General features: G+C 43.0%; 1 protein-coding gene across 1 annotated transcript; it reads right to left on the minus strand.

Moving 5' to 3' along the window:
- Nucleotides 1-11,387: 11,387 nt before the first annotated feature.
- Nucleotides 11,388-26,075, minus strand: LOC106560265 (ubiquitin carboxyl-terminal hydrolase 46). Its single transcript, XM_014122974.3, has 9 exons — nucleotides 25,671-26,075; nucleotides 24,085-24,165; nucleotides 23,193-23,406; nucleotides 22,268-22,548; nucleotides 21,540-21,616; nucleotides 17,386-17,469; nucleotides 17,007-17,204; nucleotides 16,823-16,901; nucleotides 11,388-14,541 (listed from the first exon to the last, which is right to left on the minus strand). Exons 1-9 carry the CDS (start codon nucleotides 25,704-25,706, stop codon nucleotides 14,440-14,442), a joined length of 1,152 nt encoding a protein of 383 aa, XP_013978449.1. The 5' UTR covers nucleotides 25,707-26,075; the 3' UTR covers nucleotides 11,388-14,439.
- Nucleotides 26,076-26,633: the final 558 nt, after the last annotated feature.

The following is a 26,633-nucleotide window of genomic DNA, read 5'->3' on the forward strand; positions in this document are numbered from 1 at the left end:
AACATAGCCAAGATGTTCTAACGTTCATAGATCACCAGCAGGGTCTAATAATAATAATAATCACAGTGGTTGTAGAGGATGTAACAGGCCAGCACCTCAGGAGTAAATGTCAGTTTACATGATCGAGAGGGATGGAGAGCAGTTGCTTCGCGAGGTATCTCTACCTGAAAATACATGATCGTAGTTGGTAATCACCAGTCATAAAAGTATGCCTTATTTACTTTGAAGAAATACTAAAATTGTGATTTTTTTCAGACAGCATAGGCAGCAGCTCTATAGAGATGAGATGATGAGTCGATAGAGATGCGATTATTTTTACATTAAAGTAAAGTAATGTGAATAAATGATGGTTAATAAGTGATAAGCAGTATTAGGCAGTCACTACCATCATGGGACTTTTATTCATTGCTTTATTCTGTGTTGTTACAGCATTCAACTCACATAATGCAAACTGCACGAATCCCTCAACACTAGGAGAGACACACTCATCCAACCACAGCAGACTATATCTGACAGCATGGTTTAGCTCCAGACCTATAACCTGCTCATGGAGGGTCACAATTACTAACTGGGATTGCTGGTCTAGAAGGCCTCTGAAAGGCACACAGACCCTGGTCTTAGAATACAACCGTGTTAACAGGACTCAGAGGGATGGTTAGGAAAGTTAGAAGAATGGAAAGTGCTGAACAGCTTTCTCAGGTTGCAGCAGTGATGACAGCAAATGGCCATTGGAGGGCAATCAAACCTAAAAAAGAAAGACATCCCTTGAGTGAATGGACCATCTTTGCCTTGAATTATCAGTGATGAATAAAGCTGCACCAAAAAGCAGTGCATGTAATTGTCTAATGTCAGATAGCGTGACAAACTGTTTGCAGTGATTCAGCCAACCTTCTCACTAGAGAACCTTTGCCAGGTTGGAGAGTACAGGGAGAGCTGAGGATAACTGGAAGGTGGTGGAATTTGTTCCAGATGATAAGTATGCTGTGCAACTCAGAGGTATTATACCTGGTCTCATCACAGCATGAAAAGGCACATTTAAAGGTTGAACATTCCAGTGCACAGTTCTGAAAAAATACATTTTCTGGAAATTTGCGGGCAAGTGTCTACCATATACGGCCCTGCACATGTCCTGTATATTTGTATTTGTATTTATTATGGATCCCCATTAGCTCAGCTACTCTTCCTAGGGTCCGGCAGAATTAAGGTAGTTATACAATTTTAAAAACATTACAATACATTCATTACAGAACTCACAACACAATGTGTGCCCTCAGGCCCATATTCCACTACCACATATCTAAACTCAGCAAAAAAAGAAACGTCCCTTTTTCAGGACCCTGTCTTTCAAAGATAATTTGTAAAAATCTAAATAACTTCTCAGATCTTCATTGTAAAGGGTTTAAACACTGTTTCCCATGCTTGTTCAATGAACCATAAACAATTAATGAACATGCACCTGTGGAACGGTCATTAAGACACTAACAGCTTATAGACGGTAGGCAATTAAGGTCACAGTTATGCAAACTTAGGACACTAAAGGGGCCTTTCTATTGACTCTGAAAAACACCAAAAGAAAGATGCCCAGGGTCCCTGTTCATCTGCGTGAAGGTGCCTTAGGCATACTGCAAGGAGGCATGAGGACTGCAGATGTGGCCAGGGCAATAAATTGCAATGTCCGTACTGTGAGACGCCTAAGACAGAGCTACAGGGAGACAGGACGGACAGCTGATCGTCCTCGCAGTGGCAGACCACGTGTAACAACACCTGCACAGGATCGGTACATCCGAACATCCCACCTGCGGGACAGGTATAGGATGGCAACAACAACTACCCTCCAGAACGACAATGTCACCAGCCGTACTGCTTGTTCTGTGCATTATTTCCTGCAAGACAGGAATGTCAGTGCACTGCCATGGCCAGCGAAGAGCCTGAATCTCAATCCCATTGAGCACGTCTGGGACCTGTTGGATCGGAGGGTGAGGGCTAGGGCCATTCCCACCAGAAATGTCCGGGAACTTGCAGGTACCTTGGTGGAAGAATGTGGTAACATCTCACAGCAAGACCTGGCAAATCTGGTGCAGTCCATGAGGAGGAGATGCACTGCTGTACTTAATGCAGCTGGTGGCCACACCAGATACTGACTGTTGCTTTGATTTTGACCCCCGCTTTATTCAGGGGCACATTATTCCATTTCTGTTAGTCACGTCTGTGGAACTTGTTCAGTTTATGTCTCAGTTGTTGAATCTTGTTATGCTCATACGAATATTTACACGTTAAGTTTGCTGAAAATAAACACAGTTGACAGTGAGAGGAAGTTTCTTTTTTTGCTGAGTTTACAACACAAAATCCATGTGTACGTGTGTATATAGTGTGTATGTTATCATGTGTGTGTATACGCATGTGTCTGTGCCTACGTTTGTGTTACTTCACAGTCCCCGCTGTTCCATAAGGTGTATTTTTACCTGCTTTTTAAATCTGATTCTACTGCTTGCATCAGTTACCTGATGTGGAATAGACTTCCATGTCGTCATGGCTCTATGTAGTTCTGTGCGCCTCCATAGTCTGTTCTGGACTTGGGGACTGTGAAGAGACCTCTGGTGGCATGTCTTGTGGGGTATGCATGGGTGTCTGAGCTGTGTGCTAGTATTTTTAAACAGACAGCTCGGTACCTTCAGCTTGACAACACCTCTTACAAAAACACATCAATCTCTCTTCCACTTTGAGCCATTAGAGATTGACATGTATGTCATTAGTGTTAGCTCTCTGTGTACTTTTAAGGGATAACCGTGCTGCCCTGTTTTGAGCCAACTGCAAATTTCCCAAGTCCCTCTTTGTGGCACCTGACCAGTAGTCCAGGTGCGACAAAACCAGGCCCTGTAAGATCTGCCTTGTTGATAGTGTTGTTAAGAATGCAGAGCAGCGCTTTATAAAATGGACAGACTTCTCCCCATCTGATAACAGACCACTTTTGTGCGTCGACATGCACTGGCATGTATACAGTGGGGGAAAAAAGTATTTGATCCCATGCTGATACTTTTTTCCCCCACTGTAGTGTTGAGGGGTCCATGGGATCTAGGTTGTTTTGATGAATACTCCCCTGCCATGATCCGTGTGGCTCTCCAAGTAGCTCTGGTCCCTCTCCAAGCGGCACTGTAGTTCTTGACAAAGGATAGAGAGCACCTCACTCTGGAAGTAGGAGAGGGCTTGACAAACCACACTGGTTTGCCATTTGCAGGCCATACTCCTCATCGCTCATCAGGTCAACATTAACTCCAGTCCAAATGTCTCTCATCTTCTGCAAGCACTCTGGACCGTGCCTCCAGAAGCAAAAAACAAAGAAAACAATAGAACACAGTAAACAAATGCATCAGTCTCATGTCATGCATATTCATATAATTAAAGTCTGAACTTTACTTTAAAGCCCCACCAACCCCAGATTGAGAGATATTAAAGTGGAATTCTAACCTTTGACATATATCACTCTGACCTTGATGGTAGTTCCCTCCCAAAATGTTTGATATCTTGTGAAATTACTGAGATTATTGGTATTATTGGACTATTGTGAAAACAATAGTTGAATTCCATCCACCTGGTTGAAACGGGCTTCCCTTGCCTTTGGCTCTGTGCACTGGATGTATCACCCACAAACACCTACCCAAAGGTCATTATAATCAAACAAGATATGCAAATTGTGCATGTGATACTGGCAATGTACAGAGCTACAGGCATGTGGACTAGAGTAGGACACAGATTTTTTGCCAAAATGTGTACCTAGCTCATGAATACTGTTATTTTCTGTAAAACAGTCAATGCAGTTCTGATACAGAGGCATTTAGTGTTACGACAAAGTACAGCAATCAGTGATTAATAATGGAACTTTGGGGGCAATAGCAGCCACTCTACACCAGAGTCTGTTTTCATTCTACTCTTCTAGACTCATATATACAGTATAACTTGAAACATATAATAGGGCCATGTATGCACTTTGTATTCCAAAGACCAGGAGTAATACAAGAATAATAAACCTAGTGTTACACAGAAGCTACCTGTACAAGCAAATTATGAAAGAGGCCTGTGTATTAAATGGGAGAAAACAAACATGAACAACTAGCTAACAACAACATTCACTAGTTTGTAGCACCTAGCGTTGATCTAGCTAACTTTAGCAGACCGTAAGATAGACTTTTCATGAAAAGTAAACTTAGAAAATACATAGAATTTGATTGGTTCAAATGAGCACATCTAAATACACTTAATTTGATCCTTGCTTAAAAAAAAAAAAAGATATAACAGAAATAAAAATCACCTGAGATACCATCTTGTTTTACATACAAAGTTAGATAGCTTAGCTAGCCCACTCATTTTCACTCGGTCAAAACACTTACATTATAATTACATTATAATTATATTATTACATTATAATTATAATGTACATTATAATGCACAATTGGGAATTTACTATCCCAGAAATTCATATATCCCATATCACACAAGTGTTCGGGGATGTGTGGGAGTGTGCAGGAAGGCATAGAAAATTCCCACCCACAACCGTGCACCTCAAATATCATGTTAATATATCAGATCCGATCTCACCCAGAAATTCTGCTTTTCATGCAGTGCATAATTTCAGCTCCAATGTCTGGCAATGCCCAGGAATATAAATCCAATTAAACTGCCTGCTATTTTTAAACCTCTGTCCTAAGAGCGACAAGGAATCCCTGGGCTTGTTTTGGTTCTGATATGAATGTCCCTAAAATAGAATTGACTAAGCACCAAAGACTCTAGTGCCTCTGAATTAGGGAAGATAATCACACTGTATTATGTCATCCAGTGCATCCATTTCCAAGCAACTTCACTAATGGACATTTTACAAAGTGCATCAGCAAAAACTTTTATTTGTTTGGCCAGATCAAATTACTGTAAACGTTCAGTTTCATAAGTCTACCTCACAACTCAAGCAAGTATTTCTCTGGTGTTTGGGGGGTCAGCACTGGGACAAATAGCATGTCACCTGTGTGTTATCTTTAATGTTGTTCAGTACTCCTTGGTATTGCAAAATAAATGCAGATACACCATAAGGACCTGTTACACCTAATCTGCAACATTTCAATTACAGTTCTCTGCTGTTCTCTTTAAAAATAGATCTGACAATTTTAGATAATGATGCATAATAGCCTACTTATCCCAGGGGACCTTTAAAAAAAGATATGCTCGCTTCCTACTCTTAGGAACTGCACATTTTGTTTGTTGCCATAACATGTTCTGGGAAGAGGTTGCTTCTGGGATTAGTTTGTTCCAAGAAATTAAATGTATTATTCTGCTTTGAAGGTTGTATATTTATCCTTATGTCTATTTGTGAGGAAGAACACTTAAATTATATTATTTTAGCAGAGCAACTTAGAGGAACAATTAGGGTTAAGTGCCTTGCTCAAGGGAACATCGACTGATTTTTCACTTAGTTGACCAAATCAAACTTAGTCACATGCGCCGAATACAACAGGTATTTCACCTTACAGTGAAATGCTTACTTACGAGCCCCTAACCAACAATGCAGTTTCAAAAAATACAGATAAGAATAAGAGATAAAAGTAACAAGTAATTAAAGAGCAGCAGTATACTAACAATAGGGAGACTATATACAGGGGGCTACTGATACAGAGTCATGTGCCGGGGCACCGATGACTTGAGGTAGCATGTACATGTAGGTAGAGTTATTAAAGTGACTATGCATAGATGACAAAAGAGAGTAGCAGTGGTGTAAAGGGGGGAGGGGGGCAATGCAAATAGTCTGGGTAGCCATTTGACTAGATGTTCAGGAGTCTTATGGCTTGGTGGCAGAAGCTGTTTAGAAGCCTCTTGGACCTAGACTTGGCGCTCCGGTACCACTTGCCGTGCGGTAGCAGAGAGAAGAGTCTATGACTAGGGTGGCTGGAGTATTTGACAATTTTTAGGGCCTTCCTCTGACACCACCTGGTATAGAGGTACTGGATGGCAGCAAGCTTGGCCCCAGTGATGTCCTGGGCCGTTTGCATTACCCTCTGTAGTTCCTTGCGGTCGGAGGCCGAGCAGTTGCCATACCAGGCAGTGATGCAACCAGTCAGGATGCTCTCGATGGTGCAGCTGTAGAATCTTTTGAGCATCTGAGGACCCATGCCTTAGACCATGTTAGTTTGGTGGTCTTTGACACCAAGTAACGTGAAGCTCTCAACCTGCTCCACTGCAGTCCTGGCATGATCATGTTGAGGGAGAGGTTGTTGTCCTGGCAACACACGGCCAGGTCACTGACCTCCTCCCTGTAGGCTGTCTCGTTGTTGCCGGTGATCAGGCCTACCACTTTTGTGTCATCGGCAAATGTAATGATGGTGTTGGAGTCATGCCTGGCCGTGCAGTCATGAGTGAACAGGGAGTACAGGAGGGGACTGAGCACGCACCCCTGAGGGGCCCCTGTGTTGAGGATCAGCGTGGCGGATGTGTTGTTACCTACCCTTAACAGCTGGGGGCGGCCCGTCACGAAGTCCAGGATCCAGTTGCAGAGGGAGGTGTTTAGTCCCAGGGTCCTTAGCTTAGTGATGAGCTTTGTGGGCACTATGGTGTTGAATGCTGAGCTGTAGTCAATGAATAGCATCCTCACATAGGTGTTCCTTTTGTCCAGGTGGGAAAGGGCAGTGTGGAGTGCAATAGAGATTGCATCATCTGTGGATCTGTTGGGGCGGTATGCAAATTGCAGTGGGTCTAGGGTTTCTGGGATGACGGTGTTGATGTGAGCCATGACCACCCTTTCAAAGCACTTCATGGCTACAGACGTGAGTGCTACGGGTCAGTAGTCATTTAGGCAGGTTACCTTAGTGTTCTTGGGCAAAAAACATGTTGGTATTACAGACTCGGACAGGGAGAGGTTGAAAATGTCAGTGAAGACACTTGTCAGTTGGTCAGCGCATGCTCGCGGTACACGTCCTGGTAATCCGTTTGGCCCTGCGGCCTTGTGAATGTTGACCTGTTGAAAGGTCTTACTCACATCAGCTGCGGAGAGCGTTTTCCCGGGAACAGCTGGTGCTCTCATGCATGATTCAGTGTTACTTGCCTCGAAGCGAGCATTGAAGTAGTTTAGCTCGTCTGGTAGGCTTGTGTCACTGGGAAGCTCTCGGCTGTGCTTCCCTTTGTAGTCTGTAATGGTTTGCAAGCCCTGCCACATCTGATGAGCGTCAGAGCCGGTGTAGTACGATTCGATCTTAGTAATCCTTTCGGTTACTGGGTCAACGCTCTTAACCACTAATCTACCTACTGCCTATTTGTGAGAAAGGTCCAGTGTCAGTGTGATGCTTTTCAATGAAACAGCAGCGTCATCTGCTAGCCTTCCTATGGTGTTCATTGTGGGTAGTTTTGCTCTGATTGTCCATACAATGCATTCGGAAAGTATTCAGACCCCTTGACTTTTTCCACATTTTGTTGCAATACAGCCTTATTTTAAAAATGTTCCCCCTCATCAATCTCTACAAAATACCCCATAATAACAAATCAAATACAGGTTTTAGAAATGTTTTTCATATATTTGAAATATTCCATTTACATAAGTATTCAGACCCTTTACTCAGTACTTTGTTGAAGGGAAAGGGGGATACTTAGTCAGTTGTACAACTGAATGGCTTCAACTGAAATGTGTCTTCCGCATTTAACCCAACCCCTCTGAATCAGAAAGGTGCGGGGGGCTGACTTAATCAACATCCATGTCTTCGGCACCCAGGGAACAGTAGATGTGGGTTAACTGCCTTGCTCAGGGGCAGAACGACAGATTTTTACCTTGTCAGCTCAGGGATTCGGTCCAGCAACCTTTCGATTACTGGCCCAATGCTCTAACCACTAGGCTACCTGCCCCTTTGGCAGCAACTCCAGCCTCGAGATTTCTTGCGTATGACGCTACAAGATTGCCATACCTGTATTTCTCCCATTCTTCTCTGCAGTTCCTCTCAAGCTCAGTCAGGTTGGATGAGGAGCATTGTTGCACAGCTATACCTCTCTGACCAAGGCCCTTCTCCCCCGATCGCTCAGTTTGGCCAGGCGGCCAGCTCTAGGAAGAGTCTTGGTGGTTCCAAACTTCTTCCATTTTAGAATGATGGAGGCCACGGTGTTCTTGCGGACCTTCAATGCTGCAGAAATTATTTGCTACTCTTCCCCAGATCTGTGCCTTGACACAATCCTGTCTCGGAGCTCTACAGACAATTCCTTCGACCTCATGGCTTTGGTTTTTGCTCTGACATGCACTGTCAATTTATCTTATATAGACAGGTGTGTGCCTTTCCAAATCATGTCCAATCAAATGAATTTACCACAGGTGGACTCCAATCAAGGTGTAGAAACATCTCAAGGACGATCAATGGAAACAGGATGCACAAGTCTCATAGCAAAGGGTCTGAATACTTATGTAAATAAGGTATTTCTGTCCAAAAAATAATTTTCACTTTGTCATTATGGGGTACTGTGTGTAGATTGATGAGGGAAAAAAATGCATCACTTACCAGATTCATTACCGGATTTATGTAATTATTATAGGGATTTATGTAATTATTTAATCGGTTATTTAATGGCGTTATTTAATTAGTGACATGTTTCTTGCCCTTTTGACATTCATCATTAGCATCATTTTGCTGCTACAAAGCTAATTATGCAGATAATTATTATAATTATGTGTAATTACAATAATACGGCAGATGCAGAGACACTCAGGGCTGTAATCATGATGAGGCAGAACCTCTGACCTCACTAACTATGATCCCAGATCAGATCTGGCCTGGTTAGGCACCATGTTCTGGCTGTTTTCACTGATTTCAGATAACTTGCACTACTGTGCCCTAATAATGCCCACAGAGACAAACGGACAGAAGGATGGACAGACGGACGGACATACACGTTTACACAGTCATTCCACATAACTATACACACATACTGTACCCACCCACATTGTTGTCTGTGGCCCTTGAGGAGCACATAACTCGAATTGCTCCAGGGTTGCCGTTGATAATAGCAGACCCTGGCAGTGACTCCACTCTCCGAGGGTGTCTCAAGGAGAGTTGGGATAAGCAAAAAACACATTTCCAATTCACACATGCGTATTAATACACACTTGTACATGTGTGAAATAGGACAAATTCTTCTTCTTATTATTATGTGTTGAGCTAAAGAAGCCTGGCTTGCCTACTAGCCCTCTGTACTGCATTGTTGGGCGCAGTGTGCTAGCAACTAGAATACACAGTCGGCTGTCAGAGTGCATTCACTTGATCTGCAGGGAGGGAGGGAGAGAGAGAGAGAGGAGAGGATAAGAGAGGGAAGATTCAGTAACAGGAGGGAGAGAGGGTGGAGAAGGGGAGAACAGAGAGGAGTGGGTGAGGATGAGTAAAGAGAGACACTATATATCCAAAAGTATGTGGACTCTCCTTCAAATTAGTGGATTCGGGTATTTCAGCCACACCTGTTGCTGATAGGTGTATAAAATTGAGCACACAGCCATGCAATCGCCATAGACAAACATTGGCAGTAGAACGGCCTTACTGAAGAGCTCAGTGACTTTCAACGTGGCACCATCATAGGATGCCACCTTTCCAACAAGTCAGTCAAATTTCCACCCTGCTAGTGTGGCCCTGGTCAACTGTAAGTGCTGAAGCGCGTAAAAATGGTCTGTCCTTGGTTGTAACACTCACTACCGAGTTCCAAACTGCCTCTGGAAGCAACGGCAGCACCATCATTTTTCATCACTCCAGAGTTGGCTGGAGGGGTGTAGAGCTCGCCGCCATTGGACTCTGGAGTGATGAATCACACTTCACCCTCTGGCAGTCCGACAGACGAATCTGGGTTTGGCGGTTGCCAGGAGAACGCTACTTGCCACAAATAATTGTTGGTTAAAGGCTGTAAGTAAGCATTTCCAGGTAAGGTCTACTACACCTGTTGGCGCATGTGACAAATAAAGTTTGATTTGATTTGCATAGTGCCAACTGTAACGTTTGGTAGTTTAGGAATAATGGTCTGGGGCTGTTTTTCATGGTTTGGGCTTGGCCCCTTAGTTCCAGTGAAGGGAAATCTTAACGCTACAGCATACAATGACATTCTAGATGATTCTGTGCTTCCAATAATGTGGCAACAGTTTGGGCAAGGCCTTTTCCTGTTTCAGCATGACAATGGCCCGGTGCACAAAGCGAGGTCCATACAGAAATGGTTATTCGAGATCGGTGTGGAAGAACTTGACTGGCCTGCACAGATCCCTGACCTCAACCCTATCGAACACCTTTGGGATGAATCGGAAGAAAGACTGTGAGCCAGGCCTAATCGCCCAACATCAGTGCCCAACCTCACTAATGCTCTTGTTGCTGAATAGAAGCAAGTCCCGCAGCAAAGTTCCAACATCAGTGGAAAGTCTCCCAGAAGAGTGGAGGCTGCTGTAGCAGCAAAGGGGGACCAACTCCTTATTAATGCCCATGATTTTAGAACGAGATGTTCGGCGAACAGGTGTCCACATACTTTTGGTCATGTAGCATACGAGTCTTCCAGCATGTCAGAATTGTTTTTCTGTGGGAGAGAATTAACTCAAAGCTGGAGATGATTAGGAGGGTAACTCAATGTCAGAGCTGAGGAAGGAGTCACAGAGTTTACCAACACTGACACACACAAAACAAATACAAGTCTCTGCACACTCAAAAACACAGACAAATGTCCACACGTGCACAAACATACTGCACATTCCCACAGCCAGGCACGTGCACACAGACACACACATATAATACTATAACCCTTGAAACAATCACAATGGCAAACATTGAATAGCATTTTTCTGATGCAAATGCTTCCCCAACGTGAAGACTATCTGCTAGAACTCATGACGTATTGACTTTAGAATCTACAAGATGTGCTGTCGGGTCAGAACTTCTCTGCAGGCTTCACTAAGCACATTCCAATATGAATAAAACAAAGGCATTCCTTCCTCCTCTCCTTTGTGACTGCTGTAATACAGAGCAGATGAAGGAAGGAGAGGATAAAGCAAGGTGTCTAATAGTACTGGAACATTGTCTTTCTCTGTGTCCCCCCCACAGGCTGTTGTCCAGTTTGTTGTGTTCTGTGATGCTGCGTTCATGCACACCCTGCCTGGTAAACATGATGTGACAGAGGAACTGACAAGATTGACAACAAGGGAATGAACTGTGTGTGTGTGTGTGACTAAGGGGTAAAGGAAAACAAGGACTGTGGAGAATGTGAGAGAACTGGGGTGAACAGAGGTAATGAGGAAAGGAGGAGAAGTGGGTAAAGGAGGAGAAGAGGACAAAGGGAGAATGAGTAGCTGGTGAGGGGGTTGAGAACACAAATACAAAGAACATGACTAACAGAATCTTTGAAAAGCCCAGTGCCTCAGTTAATAAAGTATTTTTATTGAACAGAGGAAAGGGAAATCCAATAAATACTCAGACTGTGGTTCTCATTAAAGAATATCACTAGTAAAGTGCACTTTCAGTTTACAAACAATTCATTAGAATTGCGAGTTATCTAGTGCCTGGATCTCCCTTTAACTTCTACTCTTATCAAACCAAGCTATAACAGTACTTCTCCATCTCCAGGTACAACACCAGAGTCCAACCGGAGTCGTGTTATAGATTGATAAGACCACATTGAGTGCATTGACAGAGCTCTTGAGAGAGATGCGTTTAGACAGGTAGCCCAATTCTGATTTTCTTTTCAATAATTGGTCTGAACAAGAGCTGATTTGATTGGTCAAAAGACCAATTTGTGGAAAAATTATCAGAATTGGGCTGCCTGTTTAAAGTTAGCATAACGGTGTGTGCAGAACAATAATTGGAAGATTAGCACACACAATATCTCTACTCATCATAACCCATTTAAAATTCCTCAAACACTGCTGGCTAGTGTCCTCATCTACCATGGTTCTTTTAAGCCTGTAATGAACAAAACCTCAATGTGACTGACTGATTGTGTCTCATCGATTGTGTTACTATTGTGTGATTATGTGATTGACTGACTGATTGGTTTATTGTAAAGCAGCATCATATTACTAAACATAGTTTGTTTTTAAGTAACTACTCTCTTAGTGCTTTAGCTCCTAGGTTTTAAAAAATATATTTCCTATATATTTTATCAGTCTTCTATACATAATGTATATATACACTTGTATCTTAGCAGGGAAAATAGTGTTCTGTTACAGTTCTTTTCCAGTTTTGCAAGGTCATTATAGACTCCAGTTTGGCACATATTACTAATCATCGACTTCATCAGTTATACTAACAGAAGGAGATAGGCAGTTATGCACTCTCTCACACATTACATAAAATGCTGACTCACATAATAAGGAGAGGGCACTGAAACACACACATAACAACCCAAATCATCTCTATTTAACACTTAGCGAGATGCATTTGAGTCGGTATTCTTCCAGTATCACAGTGAATTCGAGTGCCACAGGACAGTGAGCAGCATTGCTTCTTCATATACCTCTATATGGACCTTTGATATGGTTATAGTCTACAGTACATGGTCCTAACCTTATGGGATGGTAAACCACATGTCTCTATGAACCACTGGTCACCTTAACACAACTTGTCAGTGTCTGCCAGGCACAGCTCTGAGTAAACAACATTGGTTCCAAGTCAAGTACCTAACAATGGGGGGGACAACTATGCAAAATAACAAGGTGTTACAAGAACACATGTAAAGACACCAATATTTCAACATAGGAATGACTAATATTAATATTCAGACTATGGTGTAGCTGCAGAAGAATAAACATCATACCAACATTATGTTGACCGCTGCCCCATAATGCACCTAGCAAAAGAGTTCCACTTCCTTTGATCATCTCACACAGATACACACTACCGACTGGGAGGAGACTAGCTGGTAGCAAAGCATACCAACATTTAATATCAACATCTATATTTTCTTCAAAGGGAAGTCGACATCTTATCAGCTCACTTGACCTCCTATTGCACCAATCTCACTGTGAGAAACACTCCTTTTCATGATACCTGACAACTGTGGATTATCTGGTTCTTCCGACAGGGTCCAGCTATCCACATACTTCAAAGTAAAGCTACTAAAGATGCTGTCTACCCCATAGAGCTCTGTATGTATATTACCTACACCAGTGTTTCTCAACTCCGGTCCTCCAGTACCCCCAACAGTACACATTTTAATTGTAGCCCCGGACAAGCACACCTGATTCAACTTGTCAACTAATCATCAAGACCTCAATGAGTTCAATCAGGAATATTTGTCCAGGGATATAACAAAAATGTGTACCATTGGGTGGTACTCGAGGACTGGAGTTGGGAAACACTGACCTACTGGACTCAGCGAGGGGGAGATGTTACATACACAACAAGACAAGATGGAGTCTGGATGGGTCAAGCCCTGAGACACAATCTCCTCCACCTACCAGAACAGTCAACATTATAACATTAGAAATAAATAAAGAGCAATAAATAGCGTTTTACAAAACAGGGATTAGACAGAAACCAAACTAATCTACAGACTAGTAGAGATGTAGTTTGTGTCAGTGAGTGACTATGTTCTAGAGTGGGGGCTGGATCATAACATGGTTATAACTTGGGAGAGGAGCATTAGGGCCTGGGCCAGTCTCTATGTTAGAGGACGGGAGCAGCAGACAGAGAGCTACATGCATCCTAGTCTTCTGTAGGACTACAATATCTCAGCATTACAATTAATCGGTTTGGCTTGGTCACAACTCAAGTCAACTTGAATCTACACCAGCTCAAACAATGAACACTGAAACATGCAGTTCAGCGACACCAGATGCATAGACCCTCTTTAAACTAGTTTATATCTCTCCCTAAAACTTCCATTCAATCCCAGCTCTAGCCATTCCCCAGGTAGAAGACATCTATGGGCTGGACATTGTAAATATAAGGTCACGGGATATCCCTACTAAAAGTATTTATGAACTTATGACATTGCGTGAAAATAGACATACTATACAGATATACAAATAATACAATCTTTCCAATAGCAGTCTGTACCTGTACCAGTCCAGCCAGCTTTTTATGCCAGGCAGACCCAGGGAGAGTGACCCATGGTGGGTCTTCAGACCTCCAGACCTGGCCCCATGCGGAGACAAAAGGGCATCACACACCAGCCTGTTGTAGCTTCTTTATGTTTCCTGCTCCTTGTTGTTGTGACTGTTTGTTTTTGTTGTTGTTTTTGTTGTTGTTGTTCTAAAGTGCTGTCCAGATGTTGAAGGACAAAAAGCAGTTTACACAGTCTTCCCATCATGCTGAACGCAGGGAGGGCGAGAAGGGGGTTATGGGAAATGAAGTCCAGGCAAACCCAGGGAAGGCAGTGGGACAGGGAATGGCGTTGGCACACGACTCAGAGAGGGGTCAGGGTCAGAGTTCCAATCCTTCTCTCTCTCTGGCTGGGTGTTTATTCCAGTTACTCCCTGGACTGATAGAAGAGGATGTATCCAGACTCTGAGTTCTTGGAGATGTCTGACGTCAACCCATAGAACTCTTCGATGGCCTGGGCATCGATTTTCTGAGCAAACCAGAGAGTGAGACAACAAATGATGAAACATTCTGTATGAGCCATATAAACAGGTCTGATGGCCAACAAACATCGGTAATTGATAGTTAATCAACATAAACACATTTAGCATCTCCTGGCTTCCACACACAGCCTACAAGCCACTGATGCAGACCTTTGGAACATCTACATTTTAAAAGTCTAATAAAACCATGTAATATAGCCAACACCTTCACATTACATTCATTATTTACATTAGACAGGTCTAAAGAAGCATGATATGAAGAAAATGTATTATATTTCAGAAGAATAGAATAGCATACTCTTCATTGTCCTTATGTTAGGTCCTGATCTGGCTATGCCATATGGCTGTGGGCTACACTAGTTAATTTAGCAGACAAGATTTGCTTAGAACGTTGTGGCATTATTTTATAGTATGACGAATACAATTGAACAAAGCTGAATAAAATAGAAAGGACATTTTCTCCAAACGATTTGAGGGAGTGCGCACATGCAGCTATTCTGTGTTGAGTGGATAAAATAGATATTTTTTTCTTAATTTAGAGTTAATAATGTAACATTAGTTGTTCTACAAATGTTGGGCTATATGTTTGGATTTTTAATACATTGTAAAGCTGCATGATGCGACTCTAATGATGATTTGAAAAAGGCATGAGCTCTGGCATGAGCTCCGCTTTGTTTTTTGCGCAGGCTGTACACACTTCGTCAGTCTCTCATTCACAATTACAATCTGACAAGCACTTGATAATGCCTCGAACTTCCTGGCGGAATCCCCTTTGTGTGGCCGTAATGCCCCCCCAAAAAATCCATGCCTTTTGCAGCCAGTGGCCGTTGTGCCCTTGGGCTGAATATAATAATTATAATTCCCATCTCCCGGAGTGCTGCGTGCTCCCAAGCACCTCTCACTCACATGTCTCTCCATCACGTGATCGGGTCTTTCTCACAGGCTACAAGTGAAGACAGACACGTCAGGGACGCAACTGCGCGTATCCTTATCCAATTCCGAGGTGCATATTGAAGATATTGGAAGAACTGTCCACATTTACTTTTCGTCAGCCAACAAGATGAGTAGGCCTAACGAACAGCAAAAGCACTAGCCTATGTCAATCTACTTTCCCCATAGTACAAAAGTAGACCTATTTTATTCAAGGCGAGAAATAAATAATCCAAACATAGTCTGGGACAGTAGTGAGATGCGATAGATCCCAAATGAATATACCCACTAGCATCAACAAAAAAGTTTTTATGCAATGAGGCTGACGTAACAGATGAGAACGTTTAGCTTAAAATGTTGATACGGCAGTAAGTGCGAACCTTCCATTAGTGGGAAAACACCATTATCAAAAGTGACCGCAAATGTGATTATGCATGTAATGCTTTTATTAGGTGCATTTTTATGGTGAAAATTATCTTCCCCAAACTTGAAACTCACACGCTGCTTATGTATACCAGTTAGGCTCTACACCCCTTGTAAAGTGGATTAAGGTGCTTAACTTTAAGAAGTTATTTGGCCACTTTAGTTGTGATACCAACCATATCAAAAGATATAGGCCTATGGGTTAGTCTACATGAGGTGTGCGACAATGATACGAAAAAGTCACACAAAAAAAGGCATTGTTTCTTGTCTTACGCTGGGCATCATTCAGTGATAGTATATAATTCACAAGTGATAGGCTAATATTGTCATCCATCAGACTATTCTTAATTTAATTTTGTCTTCACATATACTAAATAATATGTGTGAAATTTGTTTTGATTTATGGGAAGGGGAAAAAAATAAATGTTGTCTATGCACTTAAATAGCGAATAGAGGACGCTTTTCCCATGGTTAATTTTCATGCCAGCCAGGTAGGCTAGACTGCTGCTGAAAATATAAGCAATGTGCTTAATATTTAAAAAAAATATGAATAAATATAGTAGGCCTAGCCTATAGAAAGCTAATGCGATCCTCCTCTTTTTAGTAGAGGCCATCGCTCTAATTTTCTCAAGCAATTGCATAGCCTATAGAAATGTTGAGCAACATGAGCTCATGGGCTCTCATGAAGAGTTTGATTAGATTTTCAAATTAATTTACATTAATGTCAGAGTGATTAGAGGGACTGAGTACCAGGCAGTTAGCATGTCTGGTAGGCTACTAATGACCATCAGCAGCATCAGAGCTTGGAGAAGCCGAATTACCGTGACTAAACGGTCACGTGGAATTTGACTGCCTTCATGCCCGCCGGTGTGGCGGTAATACAGTCACCATAACAGCCATAACTGAGACACACACCTCCACGATGTCATCATCAAACAGCAGCCAGAAGCCATGACTCTTCACTATGGTGATGTAGTGTCCTCTGTTGGGTCCACTGAGGAAGAAAGAAGCGGAAGTGGTGATATGAGAATAATATGGTGTCTATAGGTACAGTACATTTCAGTTTGGATACAATGTCTTGTGTGTGTGTGTGGCCTACCTGCCACAGTGGACGACCACAGCGACCAGGTCGTACATGCGGTCGAGGTTGACAGAGTCTCCAGAGGTGTTGAAGAGGCGTAGTTCCAGAGGGAAGACAACGCGATAGGACAGTTTGGTGTATCGGTGCAGCTGCTCCATGTACTTAAATCGCTTCAGGTGCAGGGCCAGGATCATAGGCAGCTTCTTCACACGCATCCTATAGGGACACACAAAGGAGTTATACACAGACTGACACACACACACACACAGACAAGACACAGACAGACGACAGACAGACAGACAGACAGACAGACAGACAGACAGACAGACAGACAGACAGACAGACAGACAGACAGACAGACAGACAGACAGACAGACAGACAGACAGACAGACCGACCGTTTCTGGGCCTCCTGCTTGCTGCAGCATGTCTCACAGTAGTATTTGTATTCACTGCACAAGGTCTCTGTGTTACTGAAGTCCCTAGGGAACACAACACACACAGAGGGGACTGCGTCAGTCAGGCTGATACACAGAGTAGAGGATGCTCTATCTACAGCAAGGTTGGCAAGTGTACAATAGTTCTAGTTGAGAAAGGTAACAGGTACAGTGCCTTCAGAAAGTGTTCACACCACTTGACTTTTTCCACATTTGTTGTGTTGCAGCCTGAATTGAAAATGTATTAAATATATTTTTTTGTCACTGGCCTTCACACAACACCCCATAATGTCAAAGTGAAATTATGTTTTTCTAATTTTTTACAAATTAATAAAAAATGAAAAGCTGAAATGTCTTGAGTCAATAAGTATTCAACCCCTTTGTTATGGAAAGCCTAAATAAGTACAGGAGTAAAAATGTGCTTAACAAGTCACTCAATAAGTTGCATGGACTCTGTGTGCAATAATAGTGTTTAACATGTTTTTTGAATGACTACCTCATCTCTGTACCCCACACATTCAGATCATTGCAAGGTCCCTCAATCGAGCAGTGAATTTCAAACACAGACTCAACCACAAAGACCAGGGATGTTCTCCAATGCCTCACAAAGAAGAACACATATTGGTAGATGAGTCCAAATAAATAAAAGCAGAAACTGAATATCCCTTTGAGTATGGTGAAGTTATTACACTTTAGATGGTGAATCAATATATCCAGTCAGTTCAACGATACAGACGTCCTTCCTAACTCAGTTGCCGGAGAGGACGGAAACCGTTCAGGGATTTCACCATGAGGCCAATAGTGACTTTAAAACAGTTAAAGAGTTTAATGGCTGTGATAGGAGAAAACTGAGGATGGGTCAACAACATTGTAGTTACTCCACAATACTAACCTAATTGACAGAGTAAAAAGAAGGAAGCCTGTACAGAATACAAATACTCCAAAGCATGCATCCTGGTTGCAACAAGGCACTAAGGTAATACTGCTAAAAATGTGGCAAAGCAATTCAGTTTTTTTCCTGAATACAAAGTGTTATGTTTGGCAAATCCAATAAAACACAATGCTGAGGACCACTCCCCATATTTTCAAGCAGAGTGTTGGCTGCATCATGTTATGGATATGCTTGTAATCGTTATGGACTGGGGAGTTTTTCAGGATAAAAATAAACTGAAATAGCTAAGCACAGGCAAAATCCTTGAGGAAAACCTGGTTCAATCTGCTCGCTGGGAGATGAATTCACCTTTCAGCTGGACAATAACCTAAAACCCAAATCTAGACTGGACTTGCTTACCAAGAAGCCAGTGAATGTTCCTGAGTGGCCGAGTTACAGTTTTGACTTAAATCTGCTTGAAAATCTATGGCAAGACATGAAAATAATTGTATAGCAATAATCAACACAACCAATTTCACAGAACTTGAAGAATTTTGAAAATAATAAAATGGGCAAATATTTTACAATCCAGGTGTGCAAAGCTCTTAGAGACTTACCCAGAAAGACTCACAGCTGTAATCACTGCCAACGTTGATTCTAACATGTATTGACACACACAGGGGGTTGAATACTTATGTAATCAAGATACACTGAGTGTACAAAACATTAGGAACACCTTCCTAATATTGAGTTGCACCCCCCTTTGCCCTCAGAACAGCCTCAATTCGTCGGGGCATGGACTACCAGGTGTCGAAAGCGTTCCACAGGGATGCTGGCCCATGTTGACTATAATGCTTCTCACAGTTGTGTCAAGTTGGCTGGATGTCCCTTGGGTGGTGGACCATTCTTGATACACACTGGAAACTGTTGAGCGTGAAATACTAAGCAGCGTTGCAGTTCTTGACACATTCAAACCGGTGCGCCTGGCACCTAATACCATAACTTGTTCAAAGGCACTTCAATCTTTTGTCTTGCCCATTCACCCTCTGAAGGGGACACATACACAATCAATGTCTTCTTCTTCTTCTTATTATTATTCTGTGGATTTTTATGGCAACTTTAAGATGCATTACTGCCAACAACTGGACTGGAGAGTGGACCAGAGACAGGGAAGGTCTAAATCCTGCCCAATATTCTTGTGTCCCTAAGGAAACGAAATAGATCATTAAATACTACATCCCCTGAAGATTTCCCCAGCAGTTCACTTAATCTTGGTTCTTCAACCCCAAATCTAATAACAATCGCTTCTTTTCCCTCCCATATTTCTGTCACTGAAATAGAATGTGTTCCACTGTCTCCTACTAACAATGATCACACCTCCCAGGTCAATGTTTCCCCACCAATTTCAATGTACTATTGAGCCTTGTGACTACACTTTCCTCCCTTCTCTCTCAGCCTGAGGACCTCCCTGACCCCACCTTTTCCTGAATCTTATACAGGCATCTTCCTTTGGCCAGCAGCATACCACCCTGCATCCCCCTGCTGGCTTGCTTCTGAAGCTAAGCAGGGTTGGTTGTGGTTGGTCCCTGGATGGGAGACCAGATGCTGCTGGAAGTGGTGTTGGAGGGCCAGTAGGAGGCACTCTTTTCTCTGGTCTAAAAAAATATCCTTATGCCCCAAAGCAGTGATTGGGGACATTGCCCTGTGTAGGGTGCCATCTTTCAGATGGGATGTTAAACGGGTGTCCTGACTTTCTGTGGTCACTAAAGATCCCATGGCACTGGGTGTTAACCCTGGTGTCCTGGCTAAATTCCCAATCTGGCCCTCATACAGTCACCTAACCATCCCCAGCTTACAATTGGCTTATTCATCCCCCCTCCTCTTCCCTGTAACTATTCCCCAGGTCGTTGCTGTAAATGAGAATGTCTTCTCAGCCAGATTACCTGGTAAAATAAAAAAATCCTTACTTTTCCACAACTCTTGCCATTTGTTTTTAACCACTATTTTCATCAATCCCTTGGCTTCTGCTTTACTGATTGACAATTCCAACATTAGGATGTTCAAGAGCCTGCTTGGCAATAACATCCACCTCCTCATTCCCCTCTACTCGCACATGAGCTGGTACCCAGAGGAACATCACAAATACACCCTATCTGTCTCACCCTATACAAGCACAGCAAAACCTCATACAATACATCCTGTCTACCATGAGATACAAAATAATTTGAGCTCATCAGTGCTGCACAGGAGTCAAGAGCAGATGACTACCCTGTCTGGTCTCACCTCCTCCACCCACTCTGCAGCCAGGAGTAAGGCCATCAACTCCATTGTGTAAACAGATAAATGATCTGTTGCTCTTTTGTCACTGCCACCTTAAAGCCAGGAACACTAAAAGCTGCACCTGTCCTCCCTGTTTAATGTTCCTTAGACACATCTGTGAATATATTCAAGAAAGCATAGTACAGTGTTCCTAAAATGTTCACTTACAACTGAATCTACTCCTTCCTCAACATCTTTTACCCTCTCAAGCAACCCTAGATCTATCACTGGCTGAGGGAGACACCAGGGTGGGATAGCAGGAAGAACCACAGAGGGGCTAAACTCCCTCCCAAACAACCCCATCTCTATCGCCATGCCATTGCCGATCCACTCAAAACTTGTATTCAGATTTAGTTCATGTTCTCAGCAATCTAGGAGTACCTTTTTAGTAGGATGTGTAACCATGTGTCCTTTTAGATTTACCCAATATGTCATGGTTAGCTGTTGTCTTCTTAACTTTAATGGCATCTCTCCCAACTCTACGTGAATTCCTGCCACCCGGGAGGCCGTGAGTGCCGACAACATATTCTTAGGACTTGGGCCTAGACAATCCACATCTCAATTGTCTCAAGGCTTAAAAATCCTTCTTTAACCCGTCTCCTCCCCTTCATCTACACTGATTGCAGTGGATTTAACAGGTGACATTAATAAGAGATCATTGCTTTCACCTGGTCACTCTGTCGTGGAAAAATCAGGTGTTCCAAATATTTTGTATACTCCCAGTGTCTATTAGTGTTGAATTTTTTATATATATATATTTTTTTACAAATATTTGAATTTTTCTTCCACTGACATTTGAGTATTTTGTGTAGATCGTTTACAAAAAATGACAATTAAATCAATTTTAATCTCACCTTGTAACACAACAAAATGTGGAAAAAATTCAAGGGGTGTGAGTACTTTCCTAAGGCACTGTAAATATTACCTGAGACAGTGTGTTATTGATGTATTCTGCTCTACGTCCACAGAAAGATCCAGAAAGTCCTCATCTTTGCTGCTGACCTGCCACATACACAGAGACAGGGAGGGAGACAGACAGAGAGATGAGATGAATCAGTGCACTGGCCTCTTCATGGGCTGAAAGGCACTGATGCTGCCCTGCTCCGAGACCAGCTCACACGCTGGCACACGAGATGAGAGAGCGGGTCTCTTTGATGTGTTGTGATAGGGTTGTAAGGATGTATCAGTGAGAAGCTGAGTGCCTGTAGCGTGATGAAGACGATTGTTAGGGGCCAATCTCTGCCTTCCGCTCTGAGAGTGGCATAATGGGAGGCCGGTGACACAGCCTTTGGGGGCTGTGTGGAGGATCTCTGTCAGAGCTCAGCTCACAATCTCCTCATCTCCTCCTTCATTACAGACAGAGCTAATCCCTCTGTGGGACGCAGGGAGGGAGGACAGGGACAACACTCACAGGGACTCAGAGGAACAGATGGATTGGTAGGGTACTGACAAAGCATTACCAACACTGCTGAGGAAGGGTCTTGGGGGTTGAGTAAAAAAGCAAGACACACATGTTTGTGGACTGTAAGGAAAATGGGTCCATAAAGTATTCTTACATAAGTATTTATGTCTCACATGACTTGGTGGAATTAGGACCACTATCAGAGAACATAAAACCCACTACCACAGAAACAACGGCCCTGATGGACTCACCGTCTCACAGTTGAGGCAGCGCGTCTCATTGGTCAACGTGCCCTGGAAGATGTCATGCACCCAGGTGGGCTCCGTGGTCTTGTTCTCGAGCTCGGTCTCCGTGGTGATGGCCGTTCCGTTGTTCTTCAGGCGTCCGTTCTGCTTCTCCTGCTTCTTCTCCTCCAGCAGGATGTCTGCCACTGTGTTCAGCTTCTTCTCCTCCAGCAGGATGTCTGCCACCGTGTTCAGCAGGTAGTTGAGGAACTCATGGGCGTCCTGCTGCATGTAGTTATCAAACAGGTCTGTAGGGGGAGACACAGGACAGGGGCTGTTAGGGCAACACTTGGAGGGTCTGTGTGGAGAGGTGGTCAGTCAGTCGACAGTCGTGTTCAAGGTGAATCAGGGCACATTGATGCACATGGACACACATAAAGCAGATACGTGTGTGAAAAGTGAAAGTGGAGAGAGAGAGAATGTGAAAGTGAGAATGAAAGAGAGAAGGCAGCTGACCAGTCCCTAGTCCACACAGAGATGTTCATTGTTCATTCATAGAGAGAGCTTCCTGGAGTCAGACTACTGAGAACAATCTCCCTCTATTCCAGGTCCATGCTCTGAATGACCTTACCGCCACCACAACATGCACCTGCCCTTCACCCGACAGTGACAACCACCTGACAAAAACACTTCCACTGCCCCTCTAGCCCTATCCCTACCCTCAGCTCAAAACATGCCTATCTGAGCTGAGAACTTGATTCAAGGCAACTGGTCTCAGCAGTCTTGACTTACTACCAACACCAATCATATGGCAGGTTTAAGCTATATAACATGGTAGCTATGATGGTATAACACCATAGTCCTCTAGTTGATTTGTCCCTAGGCTCAGCCCTCTCCCAGTCAGTCCAGAGCAGACAGTGATTGTATTTGGGTTTGGTGTAGTCTATCTCACCATTCTCCTTGCGCAGGCGTGAGATGAACTTCTTGGGCGGGATGACTCCCACCTTTTTCTTCTGGGTGGTGATGCTGTGGAAGAGGTCTGCCAGACACGTGAGCAGGTTCTCCTTCTTCTTCTGCTGGGCCTTGTAGGCCAGCACGTTCTCCCGGAAGGGCCGGCAGAAGTACAGGGCCTGAAGCACCGAGTTACAGTAACAAGTGTTCCCAAACTGAGGGTCCACCCCGGCAGGGACAAACAGAAAGAGAGAGGGGTGAGATTCTTATGAGTGTGTTTGAGGAACGGTAAACTTAAGATTGTAAACATGGAGAAAAGATGCAAACAGCATGACCACCAGCTCAAACAGAGACTGTTTGTATACACAAGGAGAGATGCTTTGTGTTCTTACTAGGGATGCAAAATTCCAGGAACTTTCAACAAATTCCATGGTTTTCCAGAAATCCTGGTTTGAGGATTCCGGATTTCCTGCTTATTCCCTTCCGATGCTGGGAATCCTCCAACCGAGATTTCAGGAAAAACTGGGAAGTTATTGGAAGTTCCAGGAATTTTGCAAACCTAGTTCTTAGACCTAAAAAGTATATAAGAGCCAGATAGATGAATGAATATAAAGCAGCCAAACTCTGCTTTGAGTATCAACAATATCCATCTGAAGGGTTGGCAAACAAACTAGTTGGTAACAGAAGCTCCTCAAAGATTTATTTTCTTGCTAACTGAAATAATATAACAGTGAAACAGACAAAACAACCTGCTTCTAATACAAAGCGTCAACACCAATCACCTGTCCAATGGGAAACATAACTCAGTAGTGACCTAGTGGACAGCTTGTTCTAAAAAGGACGCCAGTGTTCATAATGATCATCCAGAAGGTGACCGAGTGAATGACACTTACGTTGACCAATCCAAAGTAGTGTTCGTTGATTGGGAACTGCTCCGGACCAATGTCTTTCTCCAGAGCAGAGGCATTGGTGCCCTAAGGGAGACCAGAGAGAGAACACAAGTTCTAATGTGCACTGTCAAACATCCTTATTATGCATTAAATAGGCTACACATCATCATCTGGAGAGTCCCACTCACACGTGTCTGTTCTATCTCCTGCAAGTCATCTTGGCAACTATATAGCAGGGAACTGACAAACCAAAACCTCTTTATAGAAAGGTCACATGCTGCACATGTCTATGTTTCATATAATAGCCTAACCTTTGCTTCAGATAAATGTCTAGATTATTTTTGACATTGACTGGCAGTCGACTCCAGCCTTTTATGGCTTTCATAAAGCTCGCAGTTTCCCATCACAAACACAAACCTTCCTTATTCATATTACTGGAAGTCAGGAATCCTTTGGTTTCATCGTCTGAGAAACTCAGTACCAACCTCTTAACTTGGGGGGGGGGGGGGGGGGGGGGATAAGTAGGCCTATTACAATGTAAAGATTCAAGAGCATTTAACATTCTCAGAGTGTAGAGACAGGCCACTTATCTCCTGACAGAGCCCATTGAGTAACCAGAGCTCAGAGAGGTTCCAGATGAAGCCGTAGCTTTGTTGAGAGACTTCTGCTAAAGTTGCTTTAGTCTTTAAATCACTGTCATTTTCTCTCAGTCAAAGCAGAACAGAATACTTTGCTTTGTTGTCTCTGATATTCGTTTCGACTGAGTTCTCAAGCTTCACTTTCTCATACACGTTCGCACACACGCGCGCGCGCGCACACACACACACACACACACACACACACACACACACACACACACACATATCCCCAAAGATACATTAAGTGTTTTATCAAACTAGACAACATACACTTGCTTGTCTCATCTAAATAATAGTGTTCAATCAAAGCATACAAACATTAGTACAAAGGAGAAAAACAACAAAGACCAGATGATAACAATATAGGTCCCTTCATCACTAATCAAATGCTCTGTGTCACAATAACACTACTGAACTTCAAAACTTGACACTTTCCTCAAGTTTTTAATCTTTATCAACTGCCAGATTCAATAAACACATTCCATTTTGTGGCGGTGATGTTAGTAAAAAAAGGTAACACTTTACATTATTGTCCTTATTAATGTGTAGACTAAATATTCATGCCCAGTGTAACAACTAGGAGTATTATAATTACTTGTTACATTGTACTTAGGCCTAATTACACAGTTATAAGGGCACACGAATGTAAAGTGTGATATAGGGACCTTCTAGATCACGTGTGAAACTAATTCCAGAGAGGGCAGATTGCCTGGGGGTTTTGCTCCACCCTTGTACTTGATTGATGATTCATTCAAGATAGAGCTACATTTCCGAAATGATGGAACCTTCCGCACCCTTTGCATCCCCGTCAAGCAAGGACCGGTGGATTGATTGCTACAGCCGATCAGCTCGAGCCCCCAGGAGCAAATCGACCATGACCCTCTCTCATCGTCATTACACAAGGTTCCCAACAGTGACTGCAGCAGGCAATATAGCGCTTTGGCTACTTACCATATTACAAATGGAGGCGATATTTCTGACAGTCATTTAGTTTACAGGGTCCCCCTCACCGTCATATTTATAAAATAAAAATGTTTCAAATGCAGGACGATACTGATTCATCTAATTCGCAGCCGCAGCTAGAGGCCAGACTTCAACCCCACTACCCAGGCGTAAAAAACAGGCAATGAATGTTTGGACCAGAGACCAATCAGCACGGAATAAAAAATAAAGCAACATTTAACGCTGTTTTCACTTTATTATCGCAGACTACTACCGTATAATTTATCTAAAATAACAGATGAGTGAATAGTAAACACACGAAGTTGCGTCAGGTTGATAGCAACGGATTACAAACACTGAGCTATAATATGAACGATTACAACAAGCAGCTACGTAAGGCAATGTACAACCCGCCCATCACAATTGAACTACTACCCCATTGCAAGCGATTGGAGCCCTCTGCTGTTTGATTGGCATAACAGACAGACTAATCGGATTGGGTTTGCATGAAGCAATGGATTTTGGGAGTTGTAGTGGACAGTTAGCACTAGTGGACAGTCGAGAACTAGTGGACAGTCACTGATTCATCATTTACTTGCTCCAAATATTCACGTCACATTTTACACCAACGTTTGGACGGACATATGATGAAACTAAAGTCTGATTTTGCTCGCGTTATACTGGTTTGAAAGTTAATTTACAGACATATTTGCCATGAATGTTGCCTGTGTCTTTGAGAAACTATAGGAGACCCATAATTTTCTAGCAGTGTTGCCATGTTCGCGGTTCTCTGACACATTGTGCCACTTTGAAAACGATGTCGCGGGTAAAAATCTATAGGTCACCAGTAGCGGGTATTTTGGCTATTTCTAAGTTGCACCGCAGCCGCCATGTCGTTTTTCTTTAAAAAAGTACACATTTAACTGACCTGCTGCTTACTGTGAAGCAGGCTGTTGGAGACTCCTATGGTAG

Source organism: Salmo salar, chromosome 10 (genome assembly GCF_965601325.2).
Source record: "Salmo salar chromosome 10, fSalSal1, whole genome shotgun sequence".
Taxonomy (NCBI): Eukaryota; Metazoa; Chordata; class Actinopteri; order Salmoniformes; family Salmonidae; genus Salmo; species Salmo salar.